Here is an 18,714-nt window from a genome sequence, read left to right on the forward strand (position 1 = left end):
GCCCCACCCCCACCCCCACAGCAGAGCCAGATGGTGCTAAACACCGGGTCCTTCCAAAGTCCAGAGGGACGGCTGGGGGGACGAGGGCACAGCTTTCGAGCTGGGAGTTTGGCCTTGAGGAAATTCTCTCGTCAACGCTGCGTGGACAGCAGCAGCTGCTCAATAAGGTGCTCTCCTGTCCTCACCATCTCTGTCCAGAGAAATCATGGTGACCATGAAGCCGCCCCGCCCCGCCCACCCCACCCTGCCCGCCCTTCTCCGGGCCGCTTCTCTTCTGCTCCTCCCGCTGCCTCCTTCCCATTACATGGTCAGTGGCTTTGGTGCTCCGGGCTGGGCTAGATGGAGCCGTGGATGTTAAATGACGAGGCTGGTGTGGCTGTTGGTGTGGAGGAGGAATCGCAGCAACCTGTACTTGATGAGTGTCTCTTTGTTTTCTTCCCTTTATATTCATTTGCAGGCTGGACGGTTTACCACCCAACGTCTGAGAGAGTGACCTATAAGTCTAGTAGCAAACCTCGTGCTCGATTCCTCAGTGGACCCGTATCTGTGTCCATCTGTCTGTATTTGTTCTTTTGTATTTTATCACCTCCTGGCCCTTGGTTTTCTCCCTCCACCCCCTCCCTGTCTTCATTACCTTTCATACATTCCATAGGATGCCTCCCCCACCCCATCGAAGTCACCTATTTAATACCAAAGTGGAACCCCATGAGCCGGTCCCCTGGAGCGGTGGCTGCCCGCGCCTATCCCCCGGCCCCAGACATCGCGTGTGCATGCTCATGGCTGGTGCCTGGGCACGGAAAGCATGTGCAGTGGCTGACCTGCCTTCCACCCCGGGCACCTCCGTCCAAAAGGATAGGGTCCCTTTGCATTTTTTTCGTCACCTCATTTATTTAATTTTTTTTTTTATGTTGGATGTGGTCTTTTTTTCTGTTGCAATTGTGGCGAATATACATGTCCGCTGTCCCCAGTTCCAGCTACAACAAAAAGACAACCCCAACCTCTTCCAGACACACATGGTGTGTGCCACGCGTGTCTGGACTGTGAAGACACGCACATATAGAGAGCCTATATGGTTCTAACGGTCACTGGAGGGCGTGGCTTCTGTACCAGGGCCAAATCCCAGCACCCAGTACCTCGCATACCCACCACCCCTCGCCCTGCATGTGGAAATGCTGAGAGAATGTGCTCCAGCTCGGGCCTCCCCAGCCCCTCCCCACTGGAAGGGCAGGTCTGGACCCCTCTGTCATTGCTCTTCACTCACTGCTGTCTCCAACCCAAAATAGTAGAGTGACGGCCTCCCGGGTGGCTCTTCTTTGGAGCATGCATCCTGCCTGGCCGGCTCCTTCTCCAGCCAGCGGGAGCACTTTAGTTGCTGTATTTTCCTGTGACCACAGGGACGAAGTCAGTGATGCAGTTCCTCCAATCACTACTAAGCCTAAACAGTCCCAGTATGGCTCAGATCTCGGGAATACATTTAGGGCCCAGGAACTCCATCTCCTGCCTGGGGCCATCCCAAAGCACGCAGTTTGTTTTTAACTCTCAGGACAGTCGGCCAGTGAATCAACAAAAGCTTTAACGCTTTTAGGCTTTTGTCTTTTTAATAGGAAAATTAAGCTTTTTAACAATTGGATTGGTTATGCTGGTTTGGGGCACGTGACTTTTTGCTTGTACAATAAAGATACATTGTGTTTGTTGGGAGCCAGAGGCCATGCTTGTGGGAGGCGTCCACTGCCATCCACCCACTCCATCAGAGGTCCACGTGGGTCATTGTTCTCTGGGCAGGCAGGGCGAGGACACAAGGGCCATGTAGAAATGCCAGGGCCTTCCCGGGGCTTCCCGTTCGTCTGTTTAATAGGCTGCCCTGTTTCGGCCATTGTGTTGTCTGGGCTTTTGGTCTGGGGTTCAGGGCGGCCTGGTGTCTGGTGAGTTGCTGAGTTGAGTGGGGGTGGGGGTGGGTGCACACACACACACACACACCCCTGCGTCTCTGGTTTTTCTTGTGGCAATCGGCTGTGGTCACTTCTCTGCAGCCAGGTCTTGGCCTCTTCTGGTCTCATGCCTCACTTGGTGCTCCTCTTCTGGGTCCTGTGTGTGCAGCTCCTGCTGGGGCTGGCACTGGGGCGAGGGCACCTGGGAGACTTGGTGCAGGGCATTGGTTTCGGGTGTGGTGCTTGTCAGGTCCCACTTCTGCCTCTGTGCTGTGTTTTGTGGTATTGCTTGTTTTCATGGCTTAGCCTCCCTCAGGCAAATCTTGGTCCTAGTCTTTTGGGCCATAAAGTCCCCTACAATCCCCCCAACTCTGGAGTTGCTGGCCAGGGAGAACTCAGGTGGGCCTCTGCCCTGGGTGCCTCTCAAGCCCGGTCTGCATCAGCTCCGGGCCGCTGAAGTCTCTGCCAGTCTACTGGGATGTGACTGGGACTGCCCTCTCCTGTCTCTGTGCCCCTGGGCTGTGGAGGCTGGACTTCTTGTTGAGCCATCCACCTGCATGCACCTCTGCTAGTCCTGTGTAAACTCACAGCATAGCTCAAAAGGGAAGGGGGAGCTGTGGGGTCTGTGAGGAGACTGAGCACCTCCAGAGGAAAGACTCTGGGGGTGAGCACAGCCCTGTGAGTGCTGAGAGGCTGAGGCCTTGGGTGAAGGCCATGGGATTGCGCTGGGCGTGGAGGCCAGGAGGGAGGGATGCAGGCAGGGGTAGTGTGAGCACATGGGCTAGGAAGACGCTGAGGTGGGTGCATGGAAGATGCCACGGGGTCAGGGGTCACGCTTCAAGTAGAGGAGGAGCAGGGTGGATGCCAAGGTGCAGCTAGGGAGGGGCAGCCGGCACAGCCCAGCCTTCACTCCCTAGAGCCTAGGGAGAGTTTTCAGCTCACTGCCCCTGGTATGGGGCACTCCCACTTCCTGAAATAGGCAGTTCCAGGAAAACAAAATGGGTTACATTTTGAAGTATAGAAGGATCTTGGCCTCTGTGAAGGTCACAGAAGATGAAATGGCTCCAGGCATGGTAGGTTGAGGCCAGACCAGAGGGTGGGCTGGGATTGCCCAGGTGGCTGAGCATGGCAGCGTAGTGCAGCAGGCACCTCCAGAGGCCTGAGCTGACTCCAGCTGCAGGACAGGGAATAAATCAGTGGAGGCAGGAAACAGCAGGTGGACAGAGCCCTAGGGAATACAAGGCCCCCACTTGGAATCCCCATGAACTGGGCCCTTTGGCGCAGACCTCTCACCCAGCCCGCAGACGCTTCCCCGTTGTGGTCAACTCATATGACCCAGTGCCTTAGAGCTCTCGCTCTTTTTTTTTTTTTTTTTTTTTTTTTTTTTTTTTTGAGACAAGGTCTAGCTCTGTTACCCAGACTGGAGTGCAGTGGTAAGATCTCAGCTCACTGCAACCTCCACTTTCCTTGGCCCCAGCAATCCTCCCACCTCAGCCTCCCAAGTAGCTGAGACCACAGGCATGCACCACCACAGCCAGCTACTTTTTTGTATTTTTAGTAGAGACAGGGTATCACCATGTTGCCTAGGCTGATCTAGAACTCCAGGGCTCAAGCGGTCCACCAAAGTCGGCCTCCCAAAGTGCTGTGATTATAGACATGAGCCACTGCACCCAGCCCACTGCATTCTAAGGGATGGTGGCCTTGGAGCCAGGAGGAGGGTCAGGTGCAGATGCTGAGATGACACCTCTGGTTGGTTCTGTTGGTTCTGCTGCTCAGAAGCTGGGGTCCTTCTGGATCCTTCCACCTGACTGGGCAGGTGCTAGCACCCTACTGGGCCTTTCTGCACACTGGAGCCATGGGGTCTGGCTTTGGGTTTTCTCTATGTTGGCTGTTGGCTGTAGCATGTTTGGCTCAGGGACTGTCCTAGGCCTCCTCTCACTGTGGAATGCTTTCATCCCTCGGTGGGGATAGAGTGCATGCTCAGTGAGGAGGCCCTTTGCAGCAGGTATTCAGGAGGCCTCAGGGCAGAGGGCACCCAGAGAAGAAGACTCCTACCCGGCACTGCGTTCGCCAGGCCCTGACCTCTGCAGCCAAGATTGTCAGTGCTGCGCGCTACCATGGGCTGCCCTGGGGCCTGCCTGTGTGTAACAGGCCTGGTGCAGGGTGGGGTCATGCAGCTCAGGGCAACATGAAAACAGCCCCAGGTCTCCCTGGGCAGAGTCAGGCAGATCCTGCTTCCCAGTGCTTGCTTCGTGGACAGTTTTTGGCTCAAGAACATGGTTGTTCAATAGGTAGGCACCCTAAAAGGGGTTTTGCCCTGGATGCCCATTTTTCTCCTGTGCCAGAAAAGGGAGCCAGTGCTGACTGTGGGGTGGACGCTGAAGATTGAAGGGTGCTGAGGCAAAGTTGCCAGGCCGCCTATGAGGGGAGGTGGGCCACCACGGCTGTCTGTGGGTACCTGGGCAGTATTGGGCCCTGTGAGCTGAAAGCGAGTGTGAGGGATTGCTCAGGGGCTGACCCACTTTTTAGGCCCTCTGCCCAGGCACACACCCTCAGTTTGAATCCTTCATGTTGAGGTATCTTGGCCAGAGGCTGAGGATCTGGAGGGGGTGGGTGCTCGGGCCACCCAGAGGACAGGGCCATTGATACAAGAGCTGTTTTTGTGCCAGAGTGAGTCAGGGCTGGAGGTGGGCGGGAGCCTCTGCTTGTGCCTTGAGGGTTCAGCTGATGTTGACCGCACAAAAGCAGGAGATGCCAAGTCAAAGAGCCAGCCCTCCTGTTGTCCTGTGTGCTGTCACTTTTACATTCTGGGAAGAAAGCAGCAGATCTCCCAACCACTGGGATGAGGCTGCCGAGCCCTGCCCCAGCACTGCTGAGTAGTCCAGGGCCTCAGTGCCACCTCTTCCCGGGCCTGGCTGGGGATGGGAGACCCCCAGGGAGACTGAGGTGGGTCTGGTGTCACTTGGCCGCCTCCTGAAAATTGCCTTTGCTCTCCTGTTGCTGCGTTATGGACAGGAGGTGGGGGTGTTTGTCCTGGCACAGAGCGAGCGGCAGGGGGGCCAGGTGGGGGCTGTCCTCGAGTGCCGTCTGCATGGTGGGCAAGTGAAGGGCAGGGCCCAGACCAGACTGAGGCTCTGTGGAGAGGTAGACTGAGGAGCCACCCAAGGACGGGCAGGGCTGTCCAGAGCGTGGGGAAGACTCTGCCCCAGCTTAGTCGTCTGCAGTAAGTGGCGTCGGACAGTGTGGCCTTGAAAGGCTGGCACCCATTGTTTTGCCAGAGGTCTAGAGCCATCTGCCCACTGGTCTTTGGGGCCCAAGTTGAGGAAGAGTGTGGAGGCCTCTGTGGGCCAGGGTTGCTCCCTGGCTCTGAGTGGGTGCCGTGTCCTCCAGACACTCCCGACCCTGGGTTCCCAGGGCAGTGAGTCAGTCTCAGCTTTGATCGCAGGTCTGGGCTCCCTCTGGTGGTTCCCAGCCGGCAGCCAGCCTGTTTGGTGTTCTTCCCAGCTTGGCAACAGCCAGGAATTAGCCCTGATTGTAGAGTTCCAGCCACACCAAGAACTGCCAGACAGGTACAGAGCAGCTTTTTGAAGCACCTGGCCTAGGGCTGTCTACACAGGACCATGGCTACAGCCCCCACAAAGCTTGCCAGGGAAACTGGTGCCCACCCAGTGCCCCCACAGGTTGGATCCCAGCCTAGGCTGCATCACAGATTTCAGGGGCCCCTCTGCACTACAGAAAACCAGCCAAACCTCCCCTGCAAACTTCAATGAGCCATCCACAGGATATCAGCTCTGTGTTCCTGGCAGGGTTTCATCTCAGAACACAGCAGCCAGGGAACAGCCTTTCAGAGGTGCTCACCCAGAGCCCAGCTGTGTGGATCCCTCCCCTGGGCCCCCTCCTTTTTATTTGAACAGTAAGGTCTGCAGCAGAATGCCACCTCACCTTTCCCCACACTAGCTCAGGAACAGACAGAATGAACTGAAAGTACTCAGTTGAACTAGGTTTCCAAGTCCAGGACACACAGCTCAGGCCAAGCTTGGGCCAAGGAGCTGGGTGACAAGTTGTCTGCCGTACCCCAAGGCAGGAGGCAGGAGGCATGAGCCCCTGTGGAGGAGGAAGGTGGACGTTGCCAGATTTCCTGAATCCTGGGAAGATGAGAGTCGCTCCTTTTTAGGTCTGCTGGGAATAGCGCTGAGGAGTCTAGTCCTGCTGGGGAGGGAGTGTGCTCCTGGGCAAGAGGCCGTGGGCTGGAGTGTAGACAGAGCCAGTGTGGCTTTGCCGAGTGACCTTGGGGAAGTCTGAGCCTGTGCTTGCCTGTCCCAGCTCTGCCTGCCTATAGGATAAGCAGGGATGGCCGCACCTCCCAGCCCAGCCTGCCTTGGGGACCCCGTCCGCACCAGGCTGGGCACTGACCTGACAGGATATTACATTCAGTGTAAACTGCCTCTGGGCAGTTGGGACCAGTCGGTTTAGTGGCAGTCCCAATTACAAGGAGACCAGAAATGTTCCAGGCTGAGGCCTTGTCCTATCCCTTGTGGATACTGACTGTTGATGTGGCACAGTGTCCCCCGACATTGGAGTCAGCCCCTAGATAGAAACTCTCAGGTCCCCTACTCAACACCTGCGCTGACCTCATCAGAGACAGCATCTGAGATCCAGACTTGGCCTCCAACCTGCAAAACAATGTATCTTTTTGCACTTGGAAAACCTCTGCTGGGCTTGGGTGGCCAGGCCCGGCCGTGCCAGGCTCCATTCCTGAGCTCCTGTGGCCGACTCTCAGCAGGGTGTCCTGCCTCCACCAGTGGGGCATCCAGAAGCCTGATATCTGAAAGCAGTGTGCTTTGCTTTTTTCTTTCTCTTTTACTTTTCTTAGAATATGCTTCTAGAGACAAATACTTCTCCCTGAAGCTTGAGGGCTTGGCCCTGGCACCTCCGCCCCTCGGCGAAGCACATGGGAGCCTGCGCCCTCACTCCGGGGGCTGCCCCATTTCCCCCGGCCGGGTCGGCCCTCTCTCTGAACTGCTGCCTGTGTCTGCCCCTCCCTGCACACTGACGACTTTTGCTTAGTGTGGTAGCATGTCCCGGTGTGTGCTGTTCTGCCTAACCCTGTGGTCTTGTGTCGTTTCTTTTTCCCTTGCAGGGTCTGCCCTGAAGCGTCTCTGCCTAGGCAAAGAACACAGCAGTAGTAATTATCCGGGTTTTTTCCCCCTTTGTCCTCTCTCATCGCATGGGCTTTCTCGTGGCTAGCGCACATCAGGGTTCCCATGGCCGGGCGGGCGTGGGCCTGCCCTGTGCCTGCTCCATGCCCCTCGGCTGGGCATCGCTTCGCTTCTGCCTGGTGGGATCGCTGCCCTCAGCTCCCCTGTGTGTCTCTGTGGTGCCTAGAGTTTGTGCGGTCTCGCCAGTTCACATCTAACGGGCTTATCCTTCCCCGGAACACCCGCAAATTACCAATTATTAATTGGCTCCTTTTCCAAAACCATAGGAATGAGTATTTCCTTGAAGTCCTAAAGATGAGTGCCTCCCCACGAGGAGAGATGCCAGGACTGAGTGGGTATTAATCTACCTGGGCCACTCACCTCTCTCTCTCTCATCTCTCTCCCTCTCTTAAAAATTTTTTTTTTTCTTTTCTGGCTGAACTTTTCATGTAGGAGTAGCTCCATGTGTGTCAAACCTCATCACTAATTTTTAATTGTCTGTGTCTGTGCTTTTTCATTGCTAGCCACTAAAGTCCACTACATTTTGGGACAGCTTGTTTGAAGAGATGGTCATTAGGTTGCTTTTCTATGCAGAAAATTTTTAAATTGGCTATTCAAAATTGCCAACCAGAAATTACATGTATTGGGTGGAAAGGGTATGATTTAAAACTTTTAAAATCTTATTTTGGTCCCTTAACCCCTTTGAATGAACCAGCCGAGTGCTCTGGTGTGCTAATGGTCAGCAGGGCGGCTCCCAGCTCCCTCCTGCAGCACAGCATTGGCCACAGCCCACGGCAGGAGCTGGTGGGGCCGAGTCAGGCAGCCCCAGGCATGGGGACCCTTTATGAACACCTTCCTCGAATGTTCTGGTCAGGACAATTTCTGCATCTGGAATTCCAAACAATCAGACCATTAAAATTCATGGGAATGCAGTCAGGCAGCCCTGGCAGGCATGTTCCCTCAAGCCAGGGGGCCGCCTGCAGGCCAGCCAGCCACGTGTGTTGAGCCCTCTGCACACGGTACTCCCAGTGCCCCTGCGTTCTCACATTACGGCTGAGGATGCACAGGCCAGGGAGAGCCTGAGGAACCTTGCTCTAGGCACCGTGACGCTGAAGCCCAGTGTGTCTGGCTGTGCCAGGAGTTTCCCGAGCTCTCTCACACGTGAGTCTGGGGACGGGCAGTGGTGGGCACAGAGTGGATGCTGAGCAGAGGCTGCAGCTGCCGCAGGGTCCTGGTCCCTGGCCTGGCTTCTGAGGTGGGTGATGGCCACCTGGCACAGCCCATGGAAAAGTCCCACCGTGTCTGGCCCTGGGCAGCCAGGCCCCTTAATCCGACCGCCTCTTAAAGCAAGGTGCTGCCTGGCCCAAGTGAGACCATTGTCTCAGCTGTCACGTAAGAACGAGTGCGGCCAGCCCACTGGGGGCCTGGGCGCGTGTGTGGTGTCACCAATCCTGGCCTGTGTGTGACTCCCCAGGGTCCTCCACCAGCAGCCTGGCCCCAGGCCCTGAGCCGGGCCCCCAGCCCGCCCTGCGCGTCCAGGCGCAGGTGAACAACAGCAACAACAAGAAGGGCACCTTCACGGACGACCTGCACAAGCTGGTGGACGAGTGGACGAGCAAGACGGTGGGGGCCACACAGCTGAAGCCCACGCTCAATCAGCTGAAGCAGACCCAGAAGCTGCAGGACATGGAGGCCCAGGCAGGCCGGGCTGCCCCTGGCGAGGCGCGGGCTGTGAGTGTGGGGCGGGCGGGGTGGGTGCTCCTGGGGTGGGGTTGCTGTGCCTCCAGCATTTGCTAGTTCCCTGTGTGGCTGAGGGGTGTCCAGTTAAGCTCTTCACTTTCATGATCCGAGTTCATTCTCCCCACAGCCCCAAGAACTAGGCTTCTCCACTTTACAGATTGGGAGGTGAACGACGTGCCCACAGCTCCACAGCTGGCAGGTGGAAAGGCCAGGCCAGGCCAGGGCTGTGACTCCACAGCTCAGATACAGCAGCAGCCCCAGCCTGGGCAGCCTGGGCTGCACACTCAGAGTTGGTAGCCCTGATCTCAGCAGACAGACACACCTCTGCCTGAGGAGTTCTGTTTGTGCCCAGGCTGGAGACCAGGTGTGTCACCCCTGAATGACACCAGCGTTGGGCTGTAGCTCACACATACCTGAGCCAACGTGGGGTGGAAATGAGGACCTGCTCCCCTCGGTTTTGACACCTCACTTGTTCTGATGTCAGTGCACATTGGAGGAGCATCTGCTGTTTTTCAGCTTTCTGGAGAGCTTTGTGGAAGATTGGGGTTATTTCTGTCTCAAATATTTAGTAAAGGTCATTCGTGAAGCCATCTGGACTGGAGTTTTGTTTTTCTATTTTTTAGCGTGGGACACTTTCCTCTATGATCTTTTACCTTGAAAAATTTCAAACACACAGAAGAGTTGAAAATTCTGCCGTAAACATCCATATACCCACTACGTGCATTCTGTTTGACATTTTTGCTGTATTTATCACACACCTGTTCATTCCTTGAGGGTATAGTTGCTACTATGGATTCAGTTTCTTCTATACTTCTAACACCACTTGGATTTTCCGTTTCGTTTTGTTAAATTCTGCTTTTCTGGCAATTGGTATATCTAAATATATCCAAAATTTTAAATTAATTGCCATAAAATTATCCGTAATAGCTTTTATTTTTCCATTTGCAGGATTTACAGTGATGTCCTGATTTCATTCCTGATGTTGGTGATTTCTGCCTCCTCTGCCTCTCCTTCTCTTTCCCTTTCTTTATGCAGTCTTCTTAGGGGTAAACATTTTATTAGCCTATTCAAAGAACACATTTGGTGCTTGATAGTCTTTATTGTATGTTTCATTAATTTCTTTTTTTGCCTCCTATCTTTGGGTGAATTTTGTTGTTCTAGAAAGTTTGTTACAATATGTTCATTGATTTCTAGCCTTTGTGTTATAATGTAGGCATTCAAGGACATAAAGCACCCACTGATGGTTTTAGCTGCATCCCAGAAGCACTGCAGCATTTTCATTAACCTTTGTTTCAAAATATTTTATCATTTCTGTTGCTATTTGCAGTAAGCGTGGTTATTAGTTTTCGGGTGACCTTCTGTCAACATGTTGTGTGTGGCTGCACTGAGGTAGGAGAGCAGACTTAGTGCTTTCGGGCTGTGGAGATTGCCAGGACTGGCTCTTGACCCGGGTGTCAGTCTTTGTTGCTGTTGTACGGATGCTGGAGCTGAATCTGTTTCCCTCTCTCCACATCCACATTCCCAAGCTCTGCCACTGTTACTTCTGTTTTGAATGACTGCAGAGTCCTCTTCTTGACAGGTACACCTCTGTCAATCTGAGTCCTCCAATTTATTCTCAGTGGAATCCCATTATTTTAGGACGAAGTCAGGAATTGTGAACATGGCCCCACAGTTCTGTGAGGCTGCACCCGGAGCCTGGGCAGGCTCATCTCTGCTGCCTGGGCCCCAGGTACATCGGTGTTTAGGATTAGCAGAGCTAACTGTTGTTCAAATGTTCTGGATTCTTTTTAAGTATTAAGAGTTTTTTTAAAAATCTATTTTTTTGTCATAGATATATATATATATATATGTATATATATATATCACAGAATTTACCATTTTACCCATTTTCAAACATACAGTTCAATGGCATGAAGTACATTCAGAGCATTGTGCAACCATCCCCACCATCCATCCACCGAACCTTTTCATCTTCCCCAAGGCAACTCTGTCTCCATTGAACACTACTTCCCCAGCCCCATTTCTGGTACCTCAGGTTTCCCAGGTTCTCATAGCCTCTGTCCTTTCTGTCTCTATGACTTCGACTACTCTAAGTACCTCATACAATGGAATCATATGGTGTTTGCCCTTTGGTAACTGGCTTATTTCACTTGCTATAATGTTTTCAAGTTGCATCCATGTTGCAGTATGTATCAGAACTTTTTAAAAATTAGCCAGGCATGATTGTGCATGCCTGTAGTCCCAGCTACCTGGGAAGCTAAGGTGGGAGCATTGCTGGGGCCCGGGAGTTCGAGGCTGCCGTGAACTATGATCGCACCACTGCACTCCCGCAGAAGTTGTTGAAAACTGCTTTCTCCCTTGAATGGGCTTGGCCCCCTTGTGGAGAGTCACTGCAGCTAAATATTAGCGTTCATCTCTGTGCTGTTGTTACTCACCCACTTCATGGCAGACCACAGACCCCTCTGGGTTTGTCCACTCTGCCACCTTTTCCTCTGGTCCTCACAGGATCATTTCCATCGTAAGTGTCTCAAGCTTGCTGATTCTTTATTCAGCCTGCTCAGGTCTGCCGGTGAACCCCTCAGATGAATTTGTAAATGTCAGTTATTGTTTTCAGCTCTTCTATTTCCACTTGGTATCCTTCCTAATTTCTGTCTGTTGATATCCTCATTGTGTGCACGTGTTATTTTCCTGACTTCCTGTATTTCTTTGTCCTTGGCTTCCTTTAGTTCTTTGAACACATTTAAGACAGTTGATTTAAAACCTTTGTTTACTAAGTCCAGTATCGTGGCTTCCTTGGGGATGTTTTTGTCAGTTAAGTATTTTCCTTTGAATGAATCATACCTTCCTGTTTTATTTTCTTTAGATTTTAGGTCACTAAATTTTTGTGTGTGTCTAAACTGCTGTTAAACCTAACCATTCAGTTTTTAATTTGGGTTATTGTATTTTTCAGTTGAATTCTTAGTTTTTTCACCAAGTCTGCTATATCTTTAAAAAAAAAATAGTTTCTAACTCTAACCCAAAATTCTCTGTCTTGTATCTCCTTCACATAATATTTTTTGGTTTTGGTTTGCTCTAGGCCTAGTTTTTCTTTATATTGCCTTGTCTTTTCTTGCGACTTTGTAAGTATTTGTGTTTAGGACATTGTAGTTAAAAGTTCATTTGCAAAAAGAATTTGAGGCCTAGTAGTAGGTTTCTCATTATTGGCTAATTTGCCTAGGAGCACCTTTTCATATTCTTATCAGCCATCTTTTATAAAGTGCCTGGTCAAGGAGAGTGACCATTTAAAAGTTGATTTATCTTTCTATTATTGATTTGTGGTAGTTTATCATAAATCTGTCAGTATTATATCTGTCCTATACAAGGGGGCTTCAGAAAGGTCATGGAAAAATGGAATTAAAAGATAAATAAGAAATATATGACTGGCCATGGTAGCTCACACCTGTAATCCTAACACTTAGGGAGGCTGAGGCGGGTGGATTGCTTGAGTCCAGGAGTTTAAGACCAGCCTGAGCAATATGGCAAAACCTTATCTCTACAAAAAATACAAAAATTAACTGGGTTGCTGGGTGCAGCGGCTCATATGTGTGATCCCAGCACTTTGGGAGGCCAAGGCAGGTGATCCCTGTGGTCAGGAGTTCGAGACCAGCCTGGCCAACATGGGGAAACCCTGTCTTTACTAAAAATACAAAAAAAAAAAAAAAAAATTAGCCTAGCATGGTGGTGGGCTCTCATAGTCCCAGCTACATGGGAGGCTGAGGCAGGAGAATCGCTTGAACCCAGGAGGTGGAGGTTGCAGTGAGCCAAGACTGTGCCATTGCACTCAGCCTGGGTGATGAGCCAAACTCTATCTCAAAAAAAAAAAAAAAAAATTAGCTGGACATGGTGGTACATATCTATAGTTCTAGCTACCAAAGAGGCTGAGGTGGGAAGATTGCTTTAGCCCAGTAGGTCAAGTCTGCGTTGAGCCAAGATATTGCCACTGCACTCCAGCCTGGGTGACGGAGCAAGACCCTGTCTGGAAAAAAAAATTATATATATATATATGTAAACTTTTTTCTTAACACAAGCTCCGTAAAGTTCAAGACACTTTCATAAGCAATGATGCCAGCCATTTAGTCCCTCGCTAGAGACCTAATGGTCCTGGGAGTTTAACCATGGCCGTGCAGTCTTTTTTTACATTATTAATTGACAAAAAATGGGTGCCCTTTACAGATGTTTTAAAATTAGGAAGCAAAAAGAAGTCAGAAGTAGCCAAATCAGGATTGTAGGGTAGATACCTGGTGATTCCCCATCGAAACTCTTGTGAAATCGCCCTTAACTGATGAGAGGTATGAGCAGGAGCATTGCTGTGATAGAGATGGACTCTCTGGGGAAGATTTCCCAGGGGGTTTCTGCTGAAGCTTTGGCTAACATTCCCTAAATACTCTCATATGAAGCAGATGTTATATTACCCCTCCAGAAAGTCAGCAAGCAAAATGCCTTAAGTACCCCAAAAGCTGTTGCCACAATCTTTGCTCTTGACCAGCCCACTTTTGTTCTGACAGGACCACTTCCAGCTCTCGGCACCATTGCCTTGACTGCACTTTCTCTTCAGGATCATACTGGGAAAGCCGTGTTTCATGTCATTGCAGTTCTTCAAAGAGAGTGTCAGGATCTCCATCCCACTTGTGTAAAGTTTCCACTGACAGCTCTGCTCTTCTCTGCGGTGGATCTGGGTGCAACGGTTTTGGCACCCATTGACTGGGAAGTCTGTTTGACTTTAATTTTTCAGTCTGAATTGTGTAAGCTGAACCTACTAAGATGTCCATGTTGTTGGCCACTGTTTCCGCTGTCAACCACCGGTCCCCTTAGGGCTCAGACCAGATGAGCATTTTCCTCACAAAGTGATGCGGACGGCCTGCCGCTGTGTTCCATCTTCAACATGGTCTCGTCCTTTCTTAAAACAAGTCAGCCATTTGTGAACTGTTTTCTTTGGGGCATGGACCTGGTAAACTTCAGAAAGCATCAGCAGTCTCACCATTCTTCCACCCAAGCTTCACCATACATTTGATGTTGGTTCTTGCTTGGCAGAACACATATTATTGTGATAGGGGCTCTTTTCCCACCAATGTCTTCTCCTCCTAGTGCCTCCAACTACATCCTCTTTAGACATGTTATAAGAAGTTAGTACAAGTTTATTTGGGTACAGAGATTTTTTTTTTGAAGGTTGTGCATAGTTTGTTCATGACATGTATTTTCCATGAACGTTTTGAAGACCCTTTGTATATAGAGAGATATGTTAATATATATAATGGATGTAGCTACCCATCTGTGGCTTGTGTTTCCACTTTCCTAATGCTGAACATGAAATGGCAAAATTTATAATTTTGTTTTTTCTAAAAGCTTTGGAGCTTTAGCTATTGCTTTCAGTCCCGCAAGCCATCTCAGATGCACTCTTGTGTATATTTGAATGTAGAGGTTAATCTGTTTGTTCCCTCTCTGTATGTCCGATTGTTCCAGCCCTTCCTCTCCGTATTGAATTGCATTGAGTTGCTCGGGCATTCATCAAGTGTGTAGGTCCATTTCTGCATTTGCTATTCTGTGCCCTTTAGCAATTTCCTTATCGTTGTGGCAAAGCCACACTCTCTTAATGACTGAAGTTTTCTAGTAAGTTTAATCTTTGGTCAGGTAAGACTTTCAGTGTTGATCCTCTTCAGGAATTTCTTGATTTTTTTCAGGTCATTAATATTTGCATATATTTTAGGAACAGCCTGTTGCTTTCTGCAAGCTAGCCCACTGGGATTGCGATTGGGACTGTATTCAGTCTGTTGATTAGCTGGTGAGATTTGACGTTTGAACACCGTGAATGTTCTGTGAATGTGGTGTCTCTCCATTTGCTAACATTGTTTTCGTTTCTCTGCAGTGTAAAGATGTTTTCATTAAATTTATCCCTAGGTAGCTGACGTTTTGGAATGCTATTATAAATGTTATTCTTTAAATTTCATTTTCCAGCTTCCTGTTGCTAGAATATAAAAACGTGGTTGATTACCTCATCCAGCAACTGTGCTAAATTTGCCGAGTTCTGGAAATTGGTTTGTCCATTCTTGTGGGTTTTCAGCACACACAGTCTTGTCATCTGCATGAGGCCAGTTCTCCTTCTCTCTGTCCAGTCTGTGCGGTTGACCCCTTTTTCTGCCCTCCTGGAGATCACCACAGTGTCGACTGGAAGCGTGGAGGCAACTTGGGGAGGTGTTGGGCATTTTGCCATGGGCCGGGGCTCAGCTGCCAGTTCCATAGCGGCCCTTCCAGTTGAGGAGGCTCCTCCAGCCCCTGATTTCCAGGAAGGGGCATGGAAGTTGCCGAATGCTCCCCCTGCACCTGTGGAGAGCGCCCAGTGGGGCCCTCCCTGGAGTGGAGAGGAGTGACTCCCTGTGGCTGGCAGCCTTGCCTTCCCGGGGCCACACTCTGCTTGTGGCTTCTCCCTGGGCTGGGAGAGTGGAAGGGCTGCATTGCCATTGCCTCCCTGCATACTTGCTCTGCTCCTGCCAGGCATGTGAGGGCGCTCATGTGCCCTTAGGGACCAGGCCCCACCAGTCCTCTTCCAAGGCCCGTTTTGACTGGTGAACACACAGGTGTGTGGTCTAGAGGCTATCACGCCAAAGCTTGGGGAAGCAAACAAGGGAGGGTGATGCTTCCTGACCCCGAAACATCATTCTGGTGTCAGCCCTGAGAGGGTGCCTGTCACAGCAGGTTCCAGGACTGCTGTCTCCTGAGGATGAAGAAACTGTGGCACCCTGGGGGCCTCTGGGGGAGGCCAGCTGATTGCAGCCATGTGTACCTTCCTCTTCTCGTCTCTGTGTTTTGTAGGTGACCGCACCTCGAGCAGGAGTGGGGATGCCACGTCTGCCCCCAGCGCCTGGCCCTCTGTCTACCACGGTCATTCCCGGAGCCACCCCGGCCCTGCCCGTGCCCACACCAGGTACTGCCCTCTCCAGCTTCCCAGCCCCACCCTGTGCGCTGCCTCTGGGTCACTACGGAGGCCTGCCCCCAGCTCCAGTGTCCTGGGGGCCCTGGGCAGGCCAGGTGGACCAGCTGGGGGCACGGGGCAGCTGGAACCCCCCCCAGGTGCCCATGCTGCCAGTCTTCTACTGGCCACCTGTGGTCAGCATGCCTGGCCCCCGGTTGTGGATCACGTAGCATTGTGCCCTGTCCCTTGCCAGATGGCGCCCTCGGAACCGCCCGGAGAAACCAGGTGTGGTTTGGCCTCCAAGTTCCCCCCACCTCCTGCTGTGGGCACAGCACCCAGCCGCAAGGGGGACGGCAGGTGGGCAGCAAGACTGCTTCCTTTGCGGCTTCAGACCCCGTTCGCTCCTAGGTTCCTGTGGTCCACGCGCCGCCTCCACACTCACTCCCTATACTTGAGTTGATGGTTAGAACCTTGTCGCCACCCCGCAGAAGTACAGTGCCTTGAATGCCAGCTTTTCCGTTCCCCGATGAAAAGATATGTTAAAAAAACTTTATTGCAAAAGATTTCGTTTGTAATTGGCTTGTGCATTGATAGTCTTTCTTTACTGTTTTAAGTTGCAGAGATGTGAATGGTTTACAAATCTGAAGCTGAAGTTCTAACTTTGGTTTTCTGTTGTAAATGCCTTTTAAAAACACTGAATTAGCTTCCTTAAGTATAGAAGAGCTTCCAGTGCCAGGTGAGCCCTGCTTTGTCCTCAGGAGAGTGCAGGTTTCCTGGCCTTAGCCAGGGGCTGAGGGACGGCGGGACACCGGGCAGGGCACACTGCATATTTGCTCCCTCAGTGGGGAATGTCAGCCTCTATGCTGAGCCATGGAAATCCTCCAGAAAATGTTAGGTGAGCAGATGTGCCCTTGGCACCAGTGGGCTGCTGTGAGTGAGGATAAGGTGTGTGCTGGGCATACAGACTCCTGCTGCCCGCCCACCCTGTGGAGACAAGGGTGGCTCCTTCAGCTGGAAGGGCTGCCCCCTCTCCTGCCCAATTCCCGCCTTTCTCCTTGTTTTCATGGAGGCCTGTGGCTCTGTTCACCCCGACACACAGACCGCTCTCCCGTCCACTCCTAAGGCTGCCCTGAGGAGGGCAGGGTCATTCTTCTCCTGGAGATTTCAGTGGGACTCGTCCCCAGAGGGCACAACACAGCCCTTGGTGGGAGGGGAAGGCCCCAGCCTCCTCGACCGCCCACTGGAAAGCAGACTGCTTGGGACTGCCCAGCTGTGAATTGTATAGTTTCTGTACTTATTAGAACTGGGTAAATTATTTTGGTTCAAATCTATGACTCCATCAATTCAGTTAGAATTGGATTTTCTAGGTGATTATGCAGAATCTTCTGCCAGGGCACCATGCTGTCGTAAGAGATTTCTGTTCTCTGTACCGGCCCCCTTGCCCTGTTCCTTGAGTGAAATGGGGGCTGCCCTCACCTGTCCCCCTTGCCTGTGAACCCCTTCCTCATACACGGTGGTCAGTGGCATGGAATCCCCAAGAGACTGTATATCTGAAGGAGAAAAATAAATACTTTTGCTCGAAAACAGTGTGAAACAACATTTTTCTTACCCTCTGTCCATGTGAAATCCAAACCAGCCAGCCTCCTAGGGAGCACAGGAGTTGGGGGCCAGTTCTGGACTCAGCTGCATCCACACCTCTGGAGGAGGGTGCTGAGGGGCTGTGGGTGCTGCCAGGTGCTGGGCTGGGCTGGCCCTGGCCGGGGTCCGAGAGCAGGGGATCTGGCAGGGCTGCCTGGCCCCCAACACTGCCCCTGCTGTCTGTGGCCTGGGCCCTGAGCAGTCAACTCTGCTGGTCAGGTTAGCTGGCTAGGCTTCCCACCACTCTGCACCTGGTTACACTTAGTGGCGCTGCGGGCTGTGCTCACGATGGAGGGAGCCAGCCTCCTGGATAGCTAGACACACCTGCAGCCCCTGTCTCCAGGAGGCCTGGTTTGCCCCTGGTGCCACCCTCTTTGCTCCAGGTGGGCCGAGCTCACAGGAGGTAGGGCTCCTCCTACCGGCTTGAACTTGCTGAGGAAGACTTGGGGCTGGGTTGCCCGTGGATTACGCAAGGGGCAGTGGCTTTCCTGGTAGGCACAGGGGCCTTAGGCAAGGTGGCCATCCAGGGTGGGAACTCACCCTGTGGGGCTCAGAGCATGGTGGCAGCCAGCCGCCCGCCCTCCCCTGCAGACAGCCTCAAGCTGACTGCGGTCCCTCCTGCACATGCCTCACTGTGAGCAAGTATCTCCTGCCCAGTCCACTGTGGGAGGACTGCCTTGGCTCTGGGGCCACCTCCCCACAGAGCTGCAGCGCCAGGCTTCGAGATTCTGCATGGAGGGAGGAGGGGCGCTCATCCCAGAGCCTCCTGTTTTGGGTGCTGGGGGGACGCTGTAGACAGTGCAGGCGCTGAGCCCCTGTCTGGGTTTCTGGCAGCCATTTAGTGTCCTGACTGGTCACACAGAGGAGGGTGGCCCAAGTGACAGGGGCTGCCAGGGCTGTGCTGAGGACAAGACCATCTACACAGGGGGTGGGTCACAGCTGGCGGGACAGCTGGCCCGGCCTTGCTGTCGGCAGCTCCTGAGAGGGCATCAGGACCTGGTCTCAGCAAGTGGCCAGCGCCACAGTGCGCCCACAGTGAGCTGTGCGGTTTTGTTTTCCAGATCCTGAGAGTGAGAAGCCTGACTGACCCCGCCCAGATGCCAGGCCCACTTCACGCCGTCTAAGTGGAGAAGTGACGGACCCTCAGGGCCAGCTGCTCCTCCTGTCCAGTTCACGCTGTTTTGTAACCACTTTCTAAGTATTTTTTATTCACAATTGGAAACACAAATGTGATGCAAAAATAAAAAATATTTTGGGGCAGAAA

At 52.2% G+C, this 18,714-nt stretch overlaps 1 protein-coding gene across 50 annotated transcripts in view; it reads left to right on the plus strand.

The window, feature by feature from the left end:
* Positions 1-18,714, plus strand: part of WNK2 (WNK lysine deficient protein kinase 2) — a 135,259-nt gene extending 116,545 nt beyond the window's left edge. For 6 of the 50 annotated variants that reach the window (XM_035298790.3, XM_035298853.3, XM_078364833.1 and 3 more), the window contains 5 exons: positions 7,069-7,113; positions 8,601-8,857; positions 15,713-15,824; positions 16,066-16,169; positions 18,512-18,714. In XM_035298790.3, coding sequence (XP_035154681.3) covers positions 7,069-7,113; positions 8,601-8,857; positions 15,713-15,824; positions 16,066-16,169; positions 18,512-18,574 — 581 coding nt within the window. In that variant the 3' untranslated portion in view covers positions 18,575-18,714. Of the gene's footprint in view, positions 1-457; positions 557-7,068; positions 7,479-8,600; positions 8,858-8,993; positions 9,231-15,712; positions 15,825-16,065 lie in introns of all 50 variants that reach the window. The other 44 variants (XM_078364883.1, XM_078364957.1, XM_078364889.1 and 41 more) reach the window with 20 other exon arrangements.

The sequence above is a fragment of the Callithrix jacchus genome, chromosome 1, assembly GCF_049354715.1.
Source record: "Callithrix jacchus isolate 240 chromosome 1, calJac240_pri, whole genome shotgun sequence".
Classification (NCBI taxonomy): domain Eukaryota; kingdom Metazoa; phylum Chordata; class Mammalia; order Primates; family Cebidae; genus Callithrix; species Callithrix jacchus.